Source organism: Symphodus melops (genome assembly GCF_947650265.1).
Source record: "Symphodus melops genome assembly, chromosome: 19".
In the NCBI taxonomy this organism is placed as follows: Eukaryota; Metazoa; Chordata; class Actinopteri; order Labriformes; family Labridae; genus Symphodus; species Symphodus melops.
Genome location: NC_136709.1, coordinates 17,643,520 through 17,664,818, shown reverse-complemented (window position 1 = coordinate 17,664,818; position 21,299 = coordinate 17,643,520). Strand labels below are relative to the sequence as shown.

Below are 21,299 nucleotides of genomic sequence, written 5' to 3'. Positions count from 1 at the left end.
CGAAGTGTGAATGTCAGGATTTTCCACAAGATTCTAAGTCTGTTCTCGACACTCGAAAAATCCCAGAAAACACAGCCGGCACATTTTCTCAAACACAAAAATTCGGATTGAATTTAATACACACACACACGTGCACACACGCAGACACACTCGCCACAGGTCATCTGGGACTGACCAACATTCTCGCAGAATTCATTACAGAAACCTGACACTAGCCTGCAGGAAAAAAGAGCAAACGTTGCATTGCAAATGTGCGTGTGCTGAATCCGTCTGGCTGAGTGCGTCTGTGTGAGAGTGCAGTATGAATGAGCATGAAGGCCTCGTAACCCAACAATCAATGGAGAGGATCCTTTTCATTAGAGTGACGGTAAAAGCTGCTTCGGCATTGACCCTGCTCATGCACTCAAGTAACACAAGGAGAACGCTCATGTAACAAGTCTTCATATTTTTTATTCAACCATGTTATCAATGTTACACAACAACACAGATAAAAAACAGTAGCCCATAAAAAAGGCCTGCGGAACAATAAGAGTATTAATAATATCCGGTAATATCAAGTAAAAGTACAGTCAGAAATGTGGGAAAGTAGGACAATAATCACCAGCACTGAAAAATGCAGCATGTCTGTTTGACTTGAAGCACAGAATTGAAAAAAAAAACACGCTCGTACACACACATGCAGCACAAACCGAACGAGCAACATTATCTATCCTCGTCTGAGGAGATCGTCTACAAAACACAACTGGTTCCATTTAACTCTCCGTCCTTCTTAGCACAACTTTACAAATCACTTCATGTTCCCTTCAGATATTTCAATGCACGGGTGAGAAGAAAAAAAAAAAAAAAAAACAACTTTTGGTGAGTCTGTATCTATAAAAAAGCGAAACGAAGTACTTGTCATTGGAATATCTTCTGATAAAAAAACGTGTATGTACGAAATGATGGACTCCAGTTAATGACTATGTACAATACAGTATAAATAGACACGAGAGGCATGGCATGTAAACATCCATTCAAAGCTTATTTCATTGGGCTGCAACTACTGATTATTTTCATTGCTAGATTATTTCTATCTATATATATATCTTAGGATGTATTGTTTTGACTTTTCATGTAAATCTTTATATGAACAGTTTGTTCTTGAGCTCCTGTCAGGAGTTTTTAAATGGGTTAGGAAAAAGTCTTGATGCCTTTTTTATGAGCCATAAAAGCAAATAAGACCATCAGCATAAAAATGTATTATTTCTATGTAATTTGACTGGCAGTCAATGGTGCCGTGGGCAAAACTTGAGCAAAACAGCTTTTTTGCTCAAACATTTATTTTTGGGCTTTAATTTGATAAGACAGTGGGTAAGAGTAAGAAAAAGGAGAGAAAGAGTGGGATGTGGGAAAGTAGCTGCGGGTAGGCTCAAAGGACTAGTCTCCATACACGGGGCGCAGCCTAACATCAGAGCATTTAGTGCAGTGGTTCTCAACTTGTCTCTGCCTAAGGAACCCCCACTAACTCTTTTACAATCATGACCCAAATTTCAAACCAATCAGATGTATTCAATGACAAATCTTAGACCTCAGATGGAACAAAACCCTGACAGAACGAGAAAAAAAAAAGAACAAGCACACCTTCGCGACATACTGAAAATGGCTTTGTGACCCACCTGTTGAGAACCACTGACCTCGCGCCCCCAAAAACAATTTTTTGTCTCATCTAAAGAAAGAAAAATTAGCTTATCTGTCTCAAAAAAAAAAAAAAAAACCTTACATACTGTATGTTCAGAACAAGAGAGCGAGCAACGAGAGAGACTTTTGCGCACGCATTTTTACACACGTTGCTGGTATTCATGGTGCTGGTTTGGACATTTACACTTAGCTTTTGTTCATACAGTATTTAAAACAACACACATCTTGGTACCACTTTCCAAAAAAGCACAGTGAAATGATTTTAATCCTGTAGAAGAAGATATCTCGATGGTGCACAAGATGAACTGGTGCTGATGATAAGAGTACAGATGGAGGATGAGGAACGTAAATATTGAGCTGTACATTTTGTAAATATTCACTCTCCCTGCAGTGCTTTATGTGTTCACAGCTGACAAAATCCAAATGTTTCCCTGAAGAATGACTTATTACAGACCTTTAAATCAAAACGAATAACAGATAACAAAGAAATGACTTCTTTACCCTGTATGAAGTATGCATGGTTAGACAGTGGTACCAAAATCTTTTAAAACGCTGACTGGTATGAAGTGACGCTGCCAGCAGAATGAGCCAGTTAGCTGCTTTGAATACGCCGTGTGCCCAAGCCACCGAGCATGTTGGTGTCAGCACTGGCTGGGCAGCTTCCCATTATCAAGGCCGTCAATGTTGTGATATGCCAGAGGGTCACATGTGAAGAGCTATGAGGGAAGAGTGTGCTCACATGGTTTGATAAACAAACGGTAATCTCCTTCGAGCTGCTTCGGGGCTCTGCAGCAGGTTTTTTCCAACACAGGAAAAAAAAAAAAAAAAAAAAAAAAAAGGACACAGACTGGCTGCCTGGCTCACTGCGCTGTGCTGCCCAATCAGCCCTCTTCATTTCGGGAGCAATTTCTCTCTTTCCATTTCAACGCCTTCCGTGTTCACAACAGTAATCCATTCAGTGACGTCTGCGTCGGGTTGCCCAACTGTTCGTGAGCCTCCGTATATCCACCCCCCCTCCTTCACACCCCGTCCAGAAGCAACACTTGGTAAGCCGTCTCTCTCTGTTAGTTTCTTTCAGATTTGTTCAGTGTCAAACACAAAATGTCCCAATCGGTTTGCTTATTCACCGGAGTTAAAGACTCTGATGCTTTTGAGGGTTTGTCCAAATGTCCTTGAACCTGTTTTTGAACTCAGCATCACAGCATTCGTCTCTGGATTCATCGCTTTTTGGGTGCTTTGGAGAGTTTTTTTTGAAGTTGGTTGCAACGCCAGATTCAACAGCTGAGTTTGAGGAGAGCTAGTATTGCCTGTAGTTGTTTTGTTTTTCTCAGTCTCACCGCGCCTCTCAAGGGGAGCTTGATTTAGCAAATCCCAGGCCGCTCATTGTGATATCTCTCTTTCAGCTGTGGCAGCTTCCACACAGTCTCACAATGAAGGAACACAAAAGGGTGTGTATGCTCAAATGTTAGGTAAACTTGGGTATTCAATCCTGACCCGCCTCTCTTTGACTCACACTTGTCTCTTGTCTTATCTTTTCTCAGTCCAGGCTGTGGAGCCGGCGCTGTGGGCAGCGTGTGTGAGCCAATCCACTGCTGAGTCTGTTCTCACCTCCCAGTGGTCCGAAACCTCAGCTTTCTTCTCATTTCTAGCTTTTTTTTTTTTTGACTGTAGCTGCGGTTCTGGATTCCAAATCTTTGAACCTTTCTGTCATATTTCAAAAGTCATACCTCCATTCACCCGCCCACAACCGCTTTTTTTGTTTTTTCATTTCCTCTCTCGGCTGCGTCTCCAGAAGTACAATCATCGATGTGACAATGATGTTCGTGATCTTTCCCCCGTCACTATAACATCCGCTCGTTCTGCATGGCCTTGTAGTAGTGCTCCTGCTCGGCGTGGCTGCGGGCAGACACAGAGGGTCTGCGAGGCAGCGTGGAGGAGCGGGACAACGCCTGGCTGTGGGTGTCCATCAGTAAGTCTGGATGAGGAGGAGGAGGGAGCATGCTGGAGCAGGACGGGTGAGGCGGAGGGGGTAGAGGAGAGGAGGACGGATGGGGATGCGGAGGTGGGGGCATTTGGCAAGAGGACGGGTGAGGAAGCAGCGGCATGTGGGAAGAGGTCGGGTGTGGCGGTGGGGGCATTTGGGAGGAAGATGAGTGAGGGGGCGGGGGCATCATTTGGGAGGAAGAGGGGTGAGGGGGCGGGGGCATCATTTGGGAGGAGGATGGATGGTGAGGTGGAAGGGGCGGAAGGGGTGGAGGGGACATCTGAGAGGACAAGTGAGGAGGGGGAGGCATGTGAGAGGAGGAGGAAGGGTGAGGAAGAGGAGGAGGCAGTGGAGTGGAGTGTGAAGTGGAGTGGGGATGGTGGGGAGGCAAGGGCGAGGAAGACGAGTGAGGAGGAGGCGGAGGGAGCGGGGAGGAGGACAGCTGAGGAGGCGGAGGCAGAGGGGAGGAGGAGGTAGGGGGAGGAGGCAGAGGCAGCTCTGCTCCTCCTTCATTGGCTGAGGAGACGCACATCGAGTCCGTTTTCACCGGAAGCGTCCTGTAGTCCCGGTACTGACTCGCATTCTCCTGTCGCTGCAGCGCCACTCTGTGTTTCTCTCCCGCCGCGTCTGCTGTCATCATGTTTCCACTGATGGTGTTCCTCCACTCCCACGGCTTGCCGTTACTGGCAGACACACGCACCACCGGATGGTGAGGGGCGTGAGCGTCGATGGTGACGATGCTCCCGCTTCCTGCGATGCTCCCCGGGTTGCTGCCGGTGCAGCTATCTCGATCTGACGGGATCCTGTAATAGGGCGATTCGGAGCAGTTGGATCCGCCTCCAGAGGAGGAGCCGCCCTCTGAGGTCTTCGTGGACACAGTGTGGGGTCCATGACCCTGCTGCTTGGACAGAGCTATCACCTGGAGGACAAGAAGATCTTTTTAGAATGTGCACAGATGCTACCAATGCTAAAAGCTATGCTCTTACAGCTGATCCAAAACAGCTAACGCCAGCGAGGCCCACTTGGTTAAAACTTTTAACTTCAATGAAATATGAATATATTTTACACTCAGAGCATTCACAACAACTGGGAGAGTGTATCTGCTGAGGAAGGGCTTAAGCACCATAGCTGCTTCTTAATGATCCTTGTCCTGGACTAAATTCCTGCTCCTCTGTGGAACGCTCTCCCCGACCAGCTGGGGGCGCCACAGTTTGTGGACGCTTTTATATGGACCCTAAACGTCCACATGCTTTTTTATTTAAATTTCCTGATATTGTCTCGCTTAATCCAAGGTCAAGGATCAGTTACTAAAGAAATCAGCGGACGTTCCTTTGTACTACATAAACCAAAATTCTGCGACTTTTAGTGACGTCAACATTGAAAAGGGGAAATGGTAATATATTTGACATTTATCACATACATAAAGTAAAATTCATCTACAACTGTAATAAGTGTTGGTAACCCTTGTGTTGGTACTTCAATCTGAAACTAATCTGTGAAATTGCGTGCACTCGAGTTGTTCCGCTTTTATTTGACCATCATATAAATCAGATGTGGGTGTAACACACACCGCCTTTGGGCCTGTCCAAACTGTACATTACAGAACTGGCTAAATGCCACTTGAAATAAAAAAAAAGACAAAGCTCCAGCTCAAGTTGTTGTAATGTTTGTCCTAATGATGATGGTTTGAAGGTGTTCTTTCTACCTGAGTGACTCTCTGCTGACTCGGCGGCTGGCCTGGTTGCATGTTTGGCACTCTGGGAGTCGACACGGCGATGGGCCCCTGTCCTGGCTCTTTCACCCTTCCTTCCTCAGTGAGCGACAGCCACTTGGCACGTGTCTTGGCGCTCTTGGGAGAAACAGGCGGAGGCCGAGTGGCTTCCTCTGGGATGTGAACTAGAGGGGGTGCCACCACCATCCTGGCTCCGGTTGGCGTGGCGATACTCTTGTTGGCTTGCACTGTAGGATATAGAGAGGAAGGCATCTCCTGGTCTCCTCCTTCTCCTCCTCCGGCTGCTGCTCCTCCTTCATCGCCCCCATCCTCCTCATCCTCATCTCGGGAGCTCTGGCTGCGGATCTCCATCGAGCGCTGCTTCCACTCTGACACCAGCTGCCGAGACCTTTGGGGGTCAAAGGGCACGTGGAAGGTCATGTGACGCTGCGTGGTGGCAGGCTCATCTGAAGGGGAGATGGGGCTATTCCCGTTTGCCACTCTTGGTAGGGTGTTGCTGAAGGTTACCATGGTTTCCTTCCCCATGGGACCTCGAGTTGCAAGTAGCTCCACATCGGCGCTCGCTCGTTTCAGGGAAGCCAGTGATGCCTTCTCCCTTCTCACCTTACTGCGAGCTCCGGAGCCAAGGCCTGCACCCAGCTCCTCCCTGCTCTCCGACACCCTGGGGGTCTTCCTGTAGAGCGAGTCATGCCCGCGCTGACTAAGCACCCTCAGGCTGTCCTTCTGCTGAGCCGGTGTCAGTCTGTGTAAAGAAAGAGCATCTTCCTCTGATGCTTTGAAGTTTCCCACGGCGAACACAGCCTGACAGCGGACAAAGGGATACACAGAGGAGAAAGAACTGAGAAGATGGAAGTAGCCTGAATGTTAAATAAAGACGGAAGCGTGATAATCTATTTTCCTTAATCTTTTATAAATTAAGGAATAACTTCATGAATAGGCATTTTTCCTTCCACCTCGTGTTTAGTCTGAGGTCAGCATGAATCCCTCTCTTCCCCTTTCTTAGAATTTATCCTTTAATGAAAGGGGGAAGTCCCCCCCCATTCTCAAAAACTGAAAGAGGAGAGAGAATAAGACTAAAAGGAAGAGGGATGTGTGGAAAATTGCTACGACAAGTTTCCTTAAATGAAGTGTGAAATTGTTCCAGAGAATTCTTATCGGATTATTCATTTTGTCTCCCTTTCCTCCGTAATAGAAAAATTCTATATATAGAGCCCACCCCACAAAAAAAAAATGCTGGGAGAGAAAATTATGGAAGCCACACGAAGAAGGGAGGTGATGAAAAAAAAAGGAGGATTTGTTTGAACACATGCTGTGAAATGGTTAGAACACAATGGGACAACTCTGTCACAGCAACAACTACAGTAAACAAGCTTATTTAAAAAAAATCTATTTATGTCATTCCCATTACGCTGCACGCTGACTGTCTGCTATTGCCTTGGGACAAAACAAATCCCTAAATACATGAATTCATGTACATGCACAAGTTTTACAAAATCCTGAAACAAGAAATCCATATTGAGAGAATTTCAGTTGCTCGTTTGGCTCTTGACCTGCGTGATTCATTTGATGCTGTTGTCACACACGCTCTAGTGCACTTTGTTTAACTCACCAGATAGACTCCGATGCCAGCTCCTATAAGGTATCCCACATAGACGTCTATCGGGTGACTGCGGTGCTGCGTGATCTGCGTCAGCCCAGCGAGGCCCGCCGCCATGCAGTAAGCGAACACCAGCAACGGCTTCAGGAGTTTGGTTGTGCTGCTGATGCTCGCATTGAAATACATCTGTGGAGAGAGGGCCAACACATCAGCTAAACATGCAGAAGACATGCAGTGAGAGGTCGTGAAGAGACACTCGGTCTCACACAGCAACAAACGTTTGACCTTTACAGAGGGAAGATTTACAGTGTACAGGTAAAAAAAGTGTTGCGTCTCTTTTGAGGAAGATTGTATAGGAGGCTAAAAAAATTGTCAGAGATCTCTGAAAATGCTGTAAACGGTACCGTCTTAACTGATGATGTGGAACTTTTTAAAGAAAGGATTGCATGCTGCATATGAGATGAACTAAGTCATTAAAATTGACAGTAGAGAGGAGAGAAGAGAGGGAGGGTCAAAGGAAGGCAGAGTGAGTATATGTATGTATACATTTTAAATTCTCTGCATGCACACTATATTTCATTTACATAAAAAGGAAGACAGCTGAGTGACAGAGAAGCCAGCTTTGCAAAAATATCCATTTTAACAAGCCTGTCCGTCTTGCATTGAGCATAGAAAGCCCTACTTTTCTTGAAGTGAGACAGTTGGTGGAGAATCTGTCAGCGGAGTGACATTTCATATACCTCTCAAATGTCTGTTTTTAGAAGAGTTTTTTTCAAACTTCAAGTAATGCAATTTCAAGTAATGTATTTCACATTGACGTTTCCCACAAAGACTGACTACAAGACATACGGTTCATGTCCCAATGTGGTAATAAAATTCTGACTTCAGGGTTTTTGATGTGCTTCTTAACTTTGCGGAGATCACAACAAATTGTTGTTTCTCCAGCTGCCAAAGCAGTTGCTTCTCTCCTCCCTTCTCGCCTTTTCTCTCATCAGAAATCTGTTTTGTGAGCTTTAATGAGCACGCTCTGCGCTCAGTGAGGCAGCAGTGATTCGGCCAGCAGCTCGCAAAAGCCACTGAGGCTAGAGGCTAGAGAGTTTGCATTTGTGTGTGTGTGTGTGTATCTGTGTGTGTGTGTGTAAGGTTGTTACCTCTAGGAAAAATGACAGTGCTACTTTGTCAAACAGTTTACAAACTGCTGCGGTCAGTACAGGACTATAGAATGGAAAAAAGTGCAACTATAACAGCGATGTAAATATAAGCACTAGAATGCAGTCTGACCCAGAACGGTTTAATGTTTAATAAAACACTTTTATCACCTGTTGGAATGGCAAAATTATTATTAGATTATGGTGTGGGTTTTCCATGATCGTGAAAATAAGATAATCTCGATCAAACAGTTACTGTGCCGCTTGCCGTGTTGTACTTGTTGTCATGTTTTAAAGGCTTTTTTGTTATATTTTGGTCACATCGTCAAAACGCAGTTGAAGTTCGATTCAATATCAATCCATTGTGATTACAATTTTTGTCGTACCTGAGCAGCCCTCCCTGAATTGATCGAAAATTGTTCAATTTGTTATTGAATTCTGGAAAACTATCCGCTGATATGCAGGTTATAATTTGAGGTTGCCACCAGCAGCGTTTGTTAAATAAAGGTAGGAGCATCCAGTCGGTTATCATGAAAACAAGTAATGAAGCAGATGAAGAATTTCATCAGCTGCATAAAACTTGTGAATTTGTAAAAGACAAGTGCCAAAACTAAATGAATCTGGACTCCTAACATTTCAAAGATCGCAGACACGGTCACAGATACATTCATGCGTATAGAACACAGGAAGTGCTTACTGAGATATAGACAGCAGCGAAGCCAGAGAGCGTTGCATGCTGGGATGGAAATGTTTTCCTGAGGGGAGAAAGGGGGAGAGTTAGGTATGAAAGAGTGAAGGCAGAGAAGAAATATGAATGTTTCCACAGAAAAAGCTGTGTGGATTCTACGTTTGGGCCTCTTTAAATAAACCTAAATAAACCTGTCACAGTTGCTGGTGTTAGTTTTGATGTCTAGTTTTAATTTGACATTGAACCTGAGTGCCTGCCTGGCTGTGTTTGTCAAACCGAGCGAGCATTATCAGATGTGAGCATTAATAAACCAACATAATACTGTGGGGCATTACTAAGAAGAAACATTAAGGGGAAGGCAAATTAGTTATTGTCAAAGCCACTCATTTAGATTTAGATCAAACCAAATCCCAAATCTTATTTAATTTCGCCTTCAGAGGCACTCTTCATTTCAGCGTGTTAATCATTGTGAAGTGTTTACTTCACACTCTTTCTTGTTTTCAGTCAGTCTTTCAAAGACCTGATAGAGAACCTTAAAAGACAAGGAACTTTTTAAAAGTTATTTAGGGCAAAGACTAGAATTACACTTAAGTTAGTTTAAGCAAAGTGTCAGGGCTAGAACTAAGCTGTGATTATTGTTTGGCATTTCTGAAAGAAACTACTGAAATAAATAGTTGAAAATCAGATTAGATGACTCGGTGTGACTCACACATTTTCCATTCAAGCTAAAGCTGGCTGGCTGTTAGCTTTCCTGATCACTAAAACTGGTCACAAAGACAAGGCTAACCAGGCTGGTGTCAACAGTAAGATGCCAACACATTGTTCACATTTTAAAACCTGTATAAAAAAACCTGTCGTGGTTGAACAAGTTGTACAGGGGTTATCAAACGTTAATACATTTTTGCAGTTACCACGACAGCCCAAATGCAAAGTGCTCATACAGTTATAATTGATTATATGATAATTAAATTATTGCTACGTGTCTTGGCTGAGCATTACGTTATGACTTCAGTTTTTCAGTATTTAAAAAAGATCTTTTTGTCAAGATTAATTATAATTTATTACTCTCTTCTATATATCCAAAGTATTGCTTCAGCTAGCAGTCAGCTAACTTTGCTTATCACACTGCTACATGCTCTGTTCGACACTGTTGTCTTGCCATTTAAAACAAAATTGGCAAAACAAAACAAAAACCTGTACGTAAAGCCAGTGCATTGTGACTTTGCAGGGAGGAACAGGGTACATTTTTTGGTCTTACATTAACCATTCAGTCTTTATTTTTTATATAAATGCAAAGCTAACTGACTGCTAGCTTGATCCTCGTACAACTAAAAGTCAAACTATTTCTTTAGAGTGTAGGAGCTGAGGCATAAAGCACTTTGCCAATATTGGTCATCAGAGTTATAGAAGTGGAAACATTTGTTCATTTGTAGTACAGGGATAATCCCCGTATCAGTTATATTTAGCTGTAATCTTTTATGTCTGCAAGCACTTAAAACGACTGTCTAATTCCCATATGCTGTAGCTTGACCTTTGTCCTTTACTCCCTGCTCTGCTGGAGAAGCTAATCTGAGCTACAGCACCTGTGATTCCAACATCTGGACACAATGAACATTTGTAAGGACATATGACGTCTTGCTGTACGAACAAACTTTAAAAGAAAATATTACAGCATATAAACAAAAAATACTCTCTTTTTGCGGCTAATCTCCCTTAATCCACTTCAAATGCTAATGAGTTTGGATGACGCCTGCCTTTTAGATTAAACAGTCCTTCAAGATAGTGATGTGAAGCAATGAAGGGCAAACTGTGCAACTACTAAAAAATAAAAATATATATTTCTGGGACTCAATTAAGTGTGATGAATTTTATAGAACATAATAGCATGTAGCACAGAAAATATACATATAAGTAAATGGTTCTATCCATTAGTACACAAAAAGGTATGCTGTATTTTGATTTCATTAAATGAGTAGACATATTGAGCTGAAGGGCCTCCATTTCAAATAAAGTGATTATTCATAGAATATACTGTCTTCAAAGGTTGTGTTTTCTGGGGTTGCAGCTTTGGATTTCAAGGCTGATTTAAATCTTTCCATGTATGTGTGTGTCTCACCTCGCCGACATGATGGCATACTGGTCTTTCCCCATACATATGTCCCGTGTGATGTAGGCGTTGTTGTCACATGACACCCCTGGCGCTGTGTAATTGGGCTGGCAGACGGTGAGGAAGAAAGGGGCGTGGTAACCGGTCGCTAACTGGATGACATCTGTCACCAAGGCTGTTGCCAAGAGACCGAACACATGAACACCTGAGGGACAGGGAGAGGGAGAGGGAGAGAGTTACAGGAGACAGATTCAGAGATGGTGAGGCAGCCTTAGTAAATGAACTAAAAAGCCCCTGGAGGGTTTCTACAAATTGAGCTGTATATTTGTGAACACCTGCAGTGAAAAACAAGGCAAGATGTTTCCTCCGACAACCTAAAGTGACACTACAAACCTTCAGCCTCTTTCATTATAAAGCTTTTTTTTGCAGACGGTTAAATTTGGCAAGGTGAATGTCTCTTTTCACTTCAAAGCTCAATGTCAGCCTCCAGATATTTCCCGTGGAGCATTATATCAAGTCTGTTTCATTTTAAGTCACCCTTCATTTAATGCATGTAATTAGCTTATTTCCAGACTCTGTAATGAAATAGTGTCGGGGGCTCAGCCGGTGAGTGGAATTACTCTCAGCCAAAACTGATTTCCATCTTAAGAACAACAGCAATTGGTTCGACATTTCCTCAGAATGTAAGCTATATGGGTATCCAAACTACGATTAATCTGGGGACTTATTATTATTCTAAAACTCTATTTTCAATTATTAATCATCCACATTTTAGATACTTAGACAGCAATATAAATGCAGAAGAGGAGATGAATGAATGTTCTTGTTTAACAAATGAAAATGTGTGATTAAAGCGAACGCAGAAGTGCTGCTTGTCAACCGGAAAAGGCAGACAACTGCATGGGGCCCCAGACCATTAGGGTGACCCTGAGGGTTGACAATTTTTTCACTACAGCAAATCATCAAAGCAATTCACTAACCATTAAAACGTTATGGATTAGAATGTAATTTTGATTCATTAAAAAAAAAAAGTCCTAAAGGATGGGTGGGTGGACGCACCGACAAAGCGTACGGTTCTGCGTAGGAAGGAATTGAAGCTGCAGCCTCCAGCGTTGATGCTGCTCTCCGACTTGGGACACGACTTGAGTTTGGATTGCATACAGTACATCAGGCCCTCCCCCATCATAATCTGTGAGGTGAGAAGAAGGTAAAAGGTGAGGCACGGGCACATTTTTTGAACTATTCTTCACTTTTTTTTTGTCTCCGAAAAAATGAGCAGGAAGGGACAGAAAGAAAAGAAGGGAAAAAAAGGTTCTGTTAGTGTTCAAATATCCATTCCTGTGATTGTGATCTACAGTGAGCGAGAGGCACGGACAGAAAATGGAAGCAAGGTGCTATTGAATAGAGATCACTTCCAATCAGAGTGACAGATGAGTGTTGGAGAGGTCTGCTCGTTTCCATGCTGCTGATGGATTATCAGTGTGAGTGTGTGAGTGTGTGTGCATTGATTTAAAAGTCCTATGCCATGTCCGATGGTGTGTATTGGAATGTCAGGTGTGTATTCATCAATGTATGCATTGATTCTGCATTTCTGAGGGGACATTGAATTCTCTTTGTGAGACTTTGAGATGTTGCACGACTGTGTATCTGTGTGATCTTCATATTTGTCTTCTTTGGTAGGATTTGTGTGCAACGCTCAGTCACACACACACACACAATCATTTATCCTCTGTGATATCAATATTATGGCTGCAACACCAATATAGGGAGATTTTGTTCTTGTAAAGCTTCATTAGTCAACACATGACTCATGGGTTTCATGTCACTCAGTGACAAGCCCACCAGGAAATTTCTGCTTTCATCAGTTTAGTTTCCTGATGAAACCCATGTAAATAAACACAGCTAAAGATGAAGATCTTTTCTAAGGAGTTGGTGGAAACCAAAATGGAGCTTAAAGCAAAGCTATCCTGAATTTACACGAAGCATTAGGTCAGCAGTTTCTCACACTTCAGTGGCTCTGTAGAAACCATTTATATCATTTCAACTTTTATTATAACCCAATATCAATATGCTGAAACCATAGGCATGTATTCCACATGACAATTTGGATGTAGCCATGTCCATATTTAAATGGTTTGTTGAACACAAACACCATCATGTAAAGGTCCATAAGTCAAGCGATATCTGAAAGACATCTAGACTTTATTTGCTGTAAAATTTGATATCCAGTCCCACGGACATTCATCAATTGAAGTGAGGAAGGGTAACATAAAAGCTCACATATCTGTGAAACAGCATTCAAAGAATTGATTCTGACAAACACTCTGTGCAAACATAAGAGAATTCAATTAACTTATTTTAATTTTACCAGGAAACATCCCTCTTGCCACACCAACAATCTGCCTCTGTGTGTGTGTGTGTGTGTGTGTGTGTGTGTGTGTGTGTGTGTGTGTGTGATTGACTTACGGATGCTGCAGGACCAGCGAAGGCCAAACTCAACAGCATCAACAGTGGGATGAGCTCATCACCCGTTTCCACGTAGGGCATGGAGAGGTCACGGTCATGGCAACGGAAGCCCACAATGGCCGGGGACAACACATCAGTCAGCTCCAGAAAGTACAGGGACACCAAAGAGGACAGGACGATGGGAAGCTACACGGGCATGCACACACACACACCCAACACACACAAATCCACAAGGACAAGGACAAAGAGTGACTAGCATTTAATATTTGCTTTGAAAGAAGTGATTCATCCACTGTTCGAGTCATCTCTTGACTTATACACACCTTCACACAAACACACAAAAGAGAAGATGATGATGATGACACCATCGTATTGTCTAATGAAAAACATTAAACTGCTTTCGGGAGAGGTCCGATGCATCCTGACACAATCAGTCCAAAAATCTGACTGTTAAAACGACTCCATACAGCAGAGAGAGTGACTCAGCTTCTGATTGATTCAGTAAATATAGTGAGTCATTTCAACCAAGCAAAAAAAAAAAAAAAAAAAAAAACTCAGATTCATCATTACATCTACCGTAATCTGTCTACACTCACCTCTACAAAATAAAAGCATGGCAGCAATGTCATGCTGTCTTTGGGCGGCTTCTTCTTGGCTCTGTTTTTGGGGGATGTCATCTTGGGGGTGGACCAGTCAGAGCCTGATGGGAAAACAGATTTGAAGAGGAGTTGGATTTTTTTATCATCAATATGTGTAAAAGCAGCCAAAAAACCCCCAAACATATTTCTGCCAGTCTTGGACTTATCTGATGAATAAAACATAGGAACAAGACGTTTTCAAAGGCTGTTTCAGGTGTAACGGTTTAATGTTGAAAAAATGAAAATGAGTAAGTTTAATGAGTAATACCTTGCAATAGGCAGCAGAAATTAAATTGTGGTCTGTGCATATTTGTAAGTGTTTCTGTTAATGTGGTGAATTAATTGTTTCACACCCATACACATGGAATAATTAAGCCCATAACTCTGCACATGCACTTTTAATAAGCCCAAAATAAGATTTCCCTACACGTTGCAGGTCATTAAGATGCCTTAGGTTTAAAAGTAGGGGTGGAAGTCGTAGGGTATTTGATACATGATTTATGGACCAAGAAAACATACTCTCTGGAGATCTGGATATAACTGATTTATTGGAAGACAATCACATGATGATGCATCGCGATATCCGATTTAGTGCTTCAGAAACGGTTAAGTGCAGGACAAATGTTGTCTGCACTGCAATTCTATTTTACCCCACCCTTATTGAAAAGTATGTTGAAGTCTACAAACAAAACAAGACTTCTTTTAAAAGGATGCTTTTTACTTCCATGAGGGAACACACTGTAAATGTATCTTCCTCACAAACACACTCGCATACGTCTCCTGCTATCAGTAACCTGAAGGCGATCAGAGGCCTCAGAGAGAAGGAAGAGCCAAGGGCCCAAATGGAAAACTAAACAGAGTTAAATATTCACATCTCTCCCTCCAGCTCCCTGTTTCTCTTCATTTTCTGCCTGTATTCCTTTCTCTGCATCTCTATCCTTTATCCATTCCTCTTCCATCTCTATCACTCAATCTCATTCTCATAACCTCTCCCGCTGTGTTCGATTTTACTTATCACTCTCTCAATCACAGTCCATCTTCTCTGCCTTCTCTCCAACACTTTTCGATTGACGTCATTTCTCTCTCCTATATGTCACATTGGTTCCTACCAGACGTTTTCTTCTGTTTGTTTGGCAAGCTGACTTTGAATATAAATGAAAAACTATTAAGATTCTGTTCTCAAAACGGCCAGCTGTGGCACTCCTTTAAGCCCTGGTGAGGAGTTTAAAGCTGAATACTGATGCCTCTAATGACCCCCCCAAAAAAAGCAAACAAGACCTTCAGATTCAAGATAAATGATTTCCATGTAGTATTTTTTACAAGCCTGTCACCCCAGCCATGTGGAAAGTGTCAAACGAGGCCTTAAACAGCAGCTACAAAAATTGCCCTTTTCAGAAATTTCTCCTGCCAAACACTGTGTTAGTCCAACTGAAACTGGACTCTCCCAAAATGACCCAAGAATGCCAAACAGACCAACAGCATAAGTGCAAAAGAAAGCTGTCTTTTTTTTTTACTGCCTTTGGATATCTCCATAAGCACAACAGATAACATGCTTCTCAGTGTTACCAAAAGTACAGTATGTAGAGAATTAACAGAGCTGTAAAGGTGTCCATGTTTGACGTACAACAAGTTTACCACTTGCTAACCTGTTTGTCAATTACTTGGTATCTGACGCAATAGGTCAAGTGGAGGAAGGTCAACTGGAGGAAGGTCCAATTGTAACTAGTTGAAAGAGGGGTACCTTAACGAAGTCGTGCTTCTGACATACTCCTCAATAAATCGATTCTTCTTCGTTGCTTCTACACTGGGACAAGTAATCCAATGAAATGACTCCACAGTATATCACAATTCAAACCTGTGCATGTAAACTTACTGAATGAGAGTTGCACTTGAGACATTTAAAATAAAGAAGAGATTTTTTTTTGTGAGAAAATGATTTACATATATACAGGACTATATGATTCACGATAAAGAGTTCAGGATACGATTCTCTCATGATTTATTTTCAGAGAATCGGGAGGTGATTTGAGCTTCTCATTGTGGGGTCGATTAAATGCTGCATCGCGTTGGTTGTGCTATTTGTGAATTTCTCTGTCTTGTTGTAATATTTGCACACAGTTTTTGTCTGGTCTGCCATCTTCTCAACTTCCACTGCCATGACAACGCCTGATTACTACAACCACACGCCTACAGCTGCTGACGCGGCACGATATTACTGCCGTGAGTAGCGATTCTAACCTTGACACATTTGAATCGATTGTTAGCTGCCTCACGATTATTCTCTACATCCCTATACAGGACACACTGTATTGTCCTACCTTGTCCATAGGGGTCGCCAAAACCAACACAACCTGAAAGTTCCCTCACAGGAGCTCTAACGTACACAATCCAGAATGTGTTTCAGCGGAGAGCTTGGTCTCCCACGTTTGTGTGTTTTCTGGTCATTTTCTACTCAGTTTCCCTTAATTTAGTCACACATCATTTACGATAAAGGCCTGCTTTAAGAAACATGAAGTGAGCCGTACTGAGGCTTCAATCCAAAACATATGGCCCTTTTACAGACCCTTCAATTGGCTTAAAGTTATCTTTTTTCTGGCTTTGCTCTCCTTTTCCCTTTTTATTCTTGCTCCATGTTATTTGCTAAGCTGTTTTTATTGCTCTCTCTCACCTGCTCGAAACCTGTCCTTCGTTCCTGTCACTCTGAAGTCTCTTTCTGCAAATCCTTCCTTACCCGCTGTCTCCACCTTACACCTTTTCCTTCTCTTGCTATCTGTCCCTCCGTGTTAACACCCGTCTCCTCTTCTCTTTCTATCTCCTTCCTCCTTTCCCTGCGCTTGTCTCTCTCTTTCTCGCTGAGATAAGAGGCCCTGACCCTGAGGCGGTCTACGGCACGGAGAATCAAAGACTTCTACGGTCTAATTTCCATGACCGCTAGAAATGAAGAGGCGAGCGGAGGAGAGGAGAGGAGGAAAGGAGACGGGAGGAAAGAGGAGCAGACAAGAGGAGAGGAGCGGTAAGGAGACGGGAGGAGAATAGGAAAGAACAGGGGACAAGATAAGCTGAGATCAAAGACGTATGGAAGTGAAATGGTACAAAAGAAGAGCAGAAGACTGTAGCTTCAGTTTGTGTACTTCTGCTAGATGTGTGCGTCTGTTAGATGTGTACATCTGATGGGGGAGGGAGGTCAGTGGGGAGGGGGTGAGGATCAGAGACAGGGGGGATATTGGGATGGATGGATTCCACTGTAGCTGAAAGCAGCTTAGGAAGACACATGGTCCTGGGTGTCACTCTCCTGGACCCTTGGTCTCAGTGACCTACTCCAGTCATCATTTAAACCTCACCCCCCCCCCCCCCAAACTCACATCACACACACAAACACACAGACTCACACAGAGAATGAGCCTTTTAGTGAAGAATAGGCCCTCGTTTATCTATCATACCAGCATTTGTCCTCTGGGGCACGACATGTGTGTGTGTGTGTGTGTGTGTGTGTGTGTGTGAGATTGCATGCGGTTTGCTGGTGCTTGCAAACATGTCGGCTGTCTTTGCACGAGAGTGTCGTTTAAGCAGTGTGCGCACATTTGGTTCGTGTGGGTTTGAACGATGGGTGTTGTATAGCCTGAGGTAGACAGCAACAGTCCGTCAGAAGGAAGGAAGATACGAGAGTCAGTGACCAGGGAAGGGGCAGAGGAGGGGCGGAGGAGGGAGGGACTGGTATAGAGTGGTAGTGCGGTGTTGTATAGCATGGTACTCCAGGCGTGTGTTTTTATTGCTTTACCTCCTTTGATTGCTTCTGTCTGGACTACTTCTATAATTATTTAGATTTATTTCTGTTACTGTTCCGACACCTTTCTAATAATCTACGAGGGGTGTTCAAATGAACCGTTTCTATGATGCTTTGCTTCTGCTATGATGCAGTGACAGAACATAATCAATTATCTCATACTGACTTTGTTTGTAGAATCTCCAGATATAGAGCTCGACCTCTATAATTTATTTATTGTGGCTTTCAATCGAAAGACGTTGAATGTAGAACGTTGACTTCTTAAGCACTTTCTAAACTCTATGAAATGGAGTTTATATTCTTGTGACCGTTTGTCTTCATTAATGAAAAAGTAGAAATTGTAGAAGTAGAAGTGAGATCGAATCAAATCGTGAGATGAGTGAAGATGTACAGCTGTAGCTTCTACCCCCTCCCCCCTTTTACTGTCTCTCCTTATTGTTTTTATTTCTTCGTGTTTCTGCCTCTAATGAAGACAGAAACACGTTCTTGCATCTTTGGTCGGAGTTTAAGTGGCAGGGTTTTTGTGTTGCTTGGGTCCTTATGATGTTTGAGTTAATTATGTTGGCCAAGCCTTCTTTCATATTTGGTTTCTTTTCTTTGTTATTTTGTATGCCTCGAAGTATGTCAAAGCACTAAACCTCTGATTTTAATGGTTCTATAACTAAAGTTAATGCCAATGCCATATATATTATTATGACACTAAAATGTTCACACCAGCAACAGATGTGAGGGAAACGTGTCAGAGCACCAGCAAAGCTGCTCGCCACACATTCTTCGAGTCTGTGACGTCTTTGGAAAAGAAAATTCTTTCTTCAAGCACCATTTGGAGAATGGTGCCTAACATGCTGATCAAAGAATGTCCTGAAGGAGTTCATTCAAGTGAAGACCCTGTGACTCAGCTGAACACCCCTCTACATCCTCATTAAATCATTCAGTGACCTCTCATGCACTGTTAAGAAGCATCGCCACTCTTTTATCCCACTTACCATCTTTACCAAAACAGACACCGTTTGAACAGACAATTAATGAGGCAACAGACAGAAAATAATCTGAAGCCATTCATCATTGATGTCATGTTGCAACTGACGCTGGCTGCACTCTAGGCAAGGATCAACGTATTTTAAAAAACGTGGGGAAACGACAGAGATGAGGACACTTTCTACCGATCTTTAACATTATAATACTCAAAATGCACACACTAGACAAAGTTGGCTGGACTGCGAGACCAAACACCCGCCATTTGTCGTCACAATTTCATAGTAGCAATATGACGGACACGAGAGCTCACACTTGCGTGATCAAACGTGAGTTCAGAGGCATCATCTGTTGGCTGTACGTGGCATGAATCCATTTTACAGCAAAACAAACAAAAAAAGGAATCAGGCTGAAATCTTGGCTGAGTAGAAGGTAAAGACACTGTGTGTTCACTGCCATGATTGTGAGCTGTAAAATGTGATTAATGACTCGTCCTAATGTATTCACACTCAATGGCTATATCCCATTGGAGGCAGTTCGATATAGTAAATATCAAATCGGTTTGAGCGGGGAGGCTCCGAGTCGACCAGGAGCAGTAAAGCAAATCAAAAGTCATACTGACAAAACACTCTTGAGAATTATTTGGACAAATAGTCGGTTAGGACAAGCCTCGAACACCTCCTACTAAAACGTATAAACCTTATTCAATAGTTGCAAACTATTTGATTTAGTCATTTCAAAGTTGCAGCTCAGCCTTTTTGTCCTCACAGTTAGAAATCCTCACATGGAGCTTTACGTTGTATTGCAATCAACATTTTTTCATTTTAATCAAGAAAATCTTATTTAGGTGAATCAATATTGACATTTGCAGTCTTACACATGAAGATTGGGGCAAAGGATTTCAACTTTTTGGATTATGGAATCTTTATAAAAAAAAAGAATGGCAATCTATTTGATCACAAAATTGTTTCGCTCAGTGTTTTGATGGGATGGGGAAAAGGATTATCTGTCCATCTGACATCAAATAGTGTTGAACAAATTAAATTATGCTGAAGGAAAAGTGAGTTCTTCTTTGAAAACCTTACAATTCTAAAGCCTCGCCATTTTAATTTGGTGACATCCAAGGCAGAAAAGCACCCAATTATATGTCAGAAGAAAATATATTCAGCCTATTAGCACACATCTAATGTATTCCAAGGTCTCTCCCTCAGGCCATTGACTAAGCATTCATCAGAAAGTAAAGTCGCTTGCTCTTTTATTGACCCCTGGCCCACAAACATGAAATTCAAAATTGCAGAATGAAGTGATCATAAAGTGCAACAGGGCAGTGTATCTATTGTCCATCCATTATTTACTCATCCATCCATCAAGCAGGAAAGTTACAGTGCTGGCTGCAGATCCACGTCCTCTGCAGGGCCCTGAGGATGCAGGGACACTACACAGAGCCATATGCTCGAGTTGATGAGGAGGAGGGTTTAAAAACACTTAGCTCATCACCTGCTTGTACACTGATGGAAACAGTTCAAACATCGTTCTGAAATGCATATAATCCTAATTGGATTAAGTCAGATAAAATGACTCCGATTGGAGGCGATGGTTGCATCTTTTCTGTTGGAAAACACGTTTTTTCTTCACATGCAATTTGCTTAACTTGCTATTTTCAGTGTTATCAGTGGAGGTTAAAGTAGCCATGCACTGAGTAAAAAAAGGAGTCGCAGTTTAAGGAGCATAATCCCGCACCCACCGGATAAATAATAACACCTTAGCTGTTACACTTCCATAATCAGAAATCACCAGATTGCGTATAAGATCATCAATTATGGAAAGGTGAAACCATGTGCTGAGGAGCGCGGAGGGATGCTGCTGGTGGATGCATGCATGCGAAGGTGGGAGAGACACCACAAAGCCGCCGGACAGCCCGAGCACTCACCTCTGTCCCGGGGGCTCCGCGAATTCACCGAGTCCCGTCGCCCCCTTCCCCCCCGGCGTGGTCGCGCGTGCTGCTCCAGTTTGGCGGTGCAGTCTCCCTCTTTTTTGTTTAATCCATCTCCATGCGTCTCCCCGAAATCCAAACACACCTTCCCCACTATTATTCTAAGATCTCTGAGTGAGGCTATTCTGGGGAGGAGGCTCGGAGAATGGGGGGGGGGGGGGGTTGGATGGGAGTAAGTGGGTAGACCAACAGAGGAGCAGGGATGGAGAGAGGACAGAGAGAGAGAGCGAAAGAGAGAGAGAGAGAGAGAGACAGGGAGAGAGAGGAGGGTTGCTGATGGTGGAAAAGTCCAATTTGCTGCACTTGCTGCTAACGCGCTCCTTTTCCTCCTCTCTTCTCTGGCTTTTGGAGAAGTGAGAGCTTCACGTGCGTCTCCTCGGTTCCTCCCCTTCACTTGCACCTGCAGGTTTTCCTATTTCCCATTGAACAAGTCACACGATCTATTTGAAATTCCAGGAAAAGAAGCTTCTTCTTTTTTTTTACGCAAAGGCATCCGTCGCACGGTTTTCG

General features: G+C 43.0%; 1 protein-coding gene across 1 annotated transcript; it reads right to left on the bottom strand.

Annotated features, from left to right (window-relative positions):
• Positions 1-398: 398 nt before the first annotated feature.
• On the bottom strand, positions 399-20,809 carry plppr3a (phospholipid phosphatase related 3a). Its single transcript, XM_079369747.1, has 9 exons — positions 20,727-20,809; positions 13,996-14,099; positions 13,400-13,585; positions 11,993-12,122; positions 10,943-11,138; positions 8,836-8,893; positions 7,003-7,176; positions 5,367-6,194; positions 399-4,580 (listed from the first exon to the last, which is right to left on the bottom strand). Exons 2-9 carry the CDS (start codon positions 14,074-14,076, stop codon positions 3,519-3,521), a joined length of 2,715 nt encoding a protein of 904 aa, XP_079225873.1. The 5' UTR covers positions 14,077-14,099; positions 20,727-20,809; the 3' UTR covers positions 399-3,518.
• Positions 20,810-21,299: the final 490 nt, after the last annotated feature.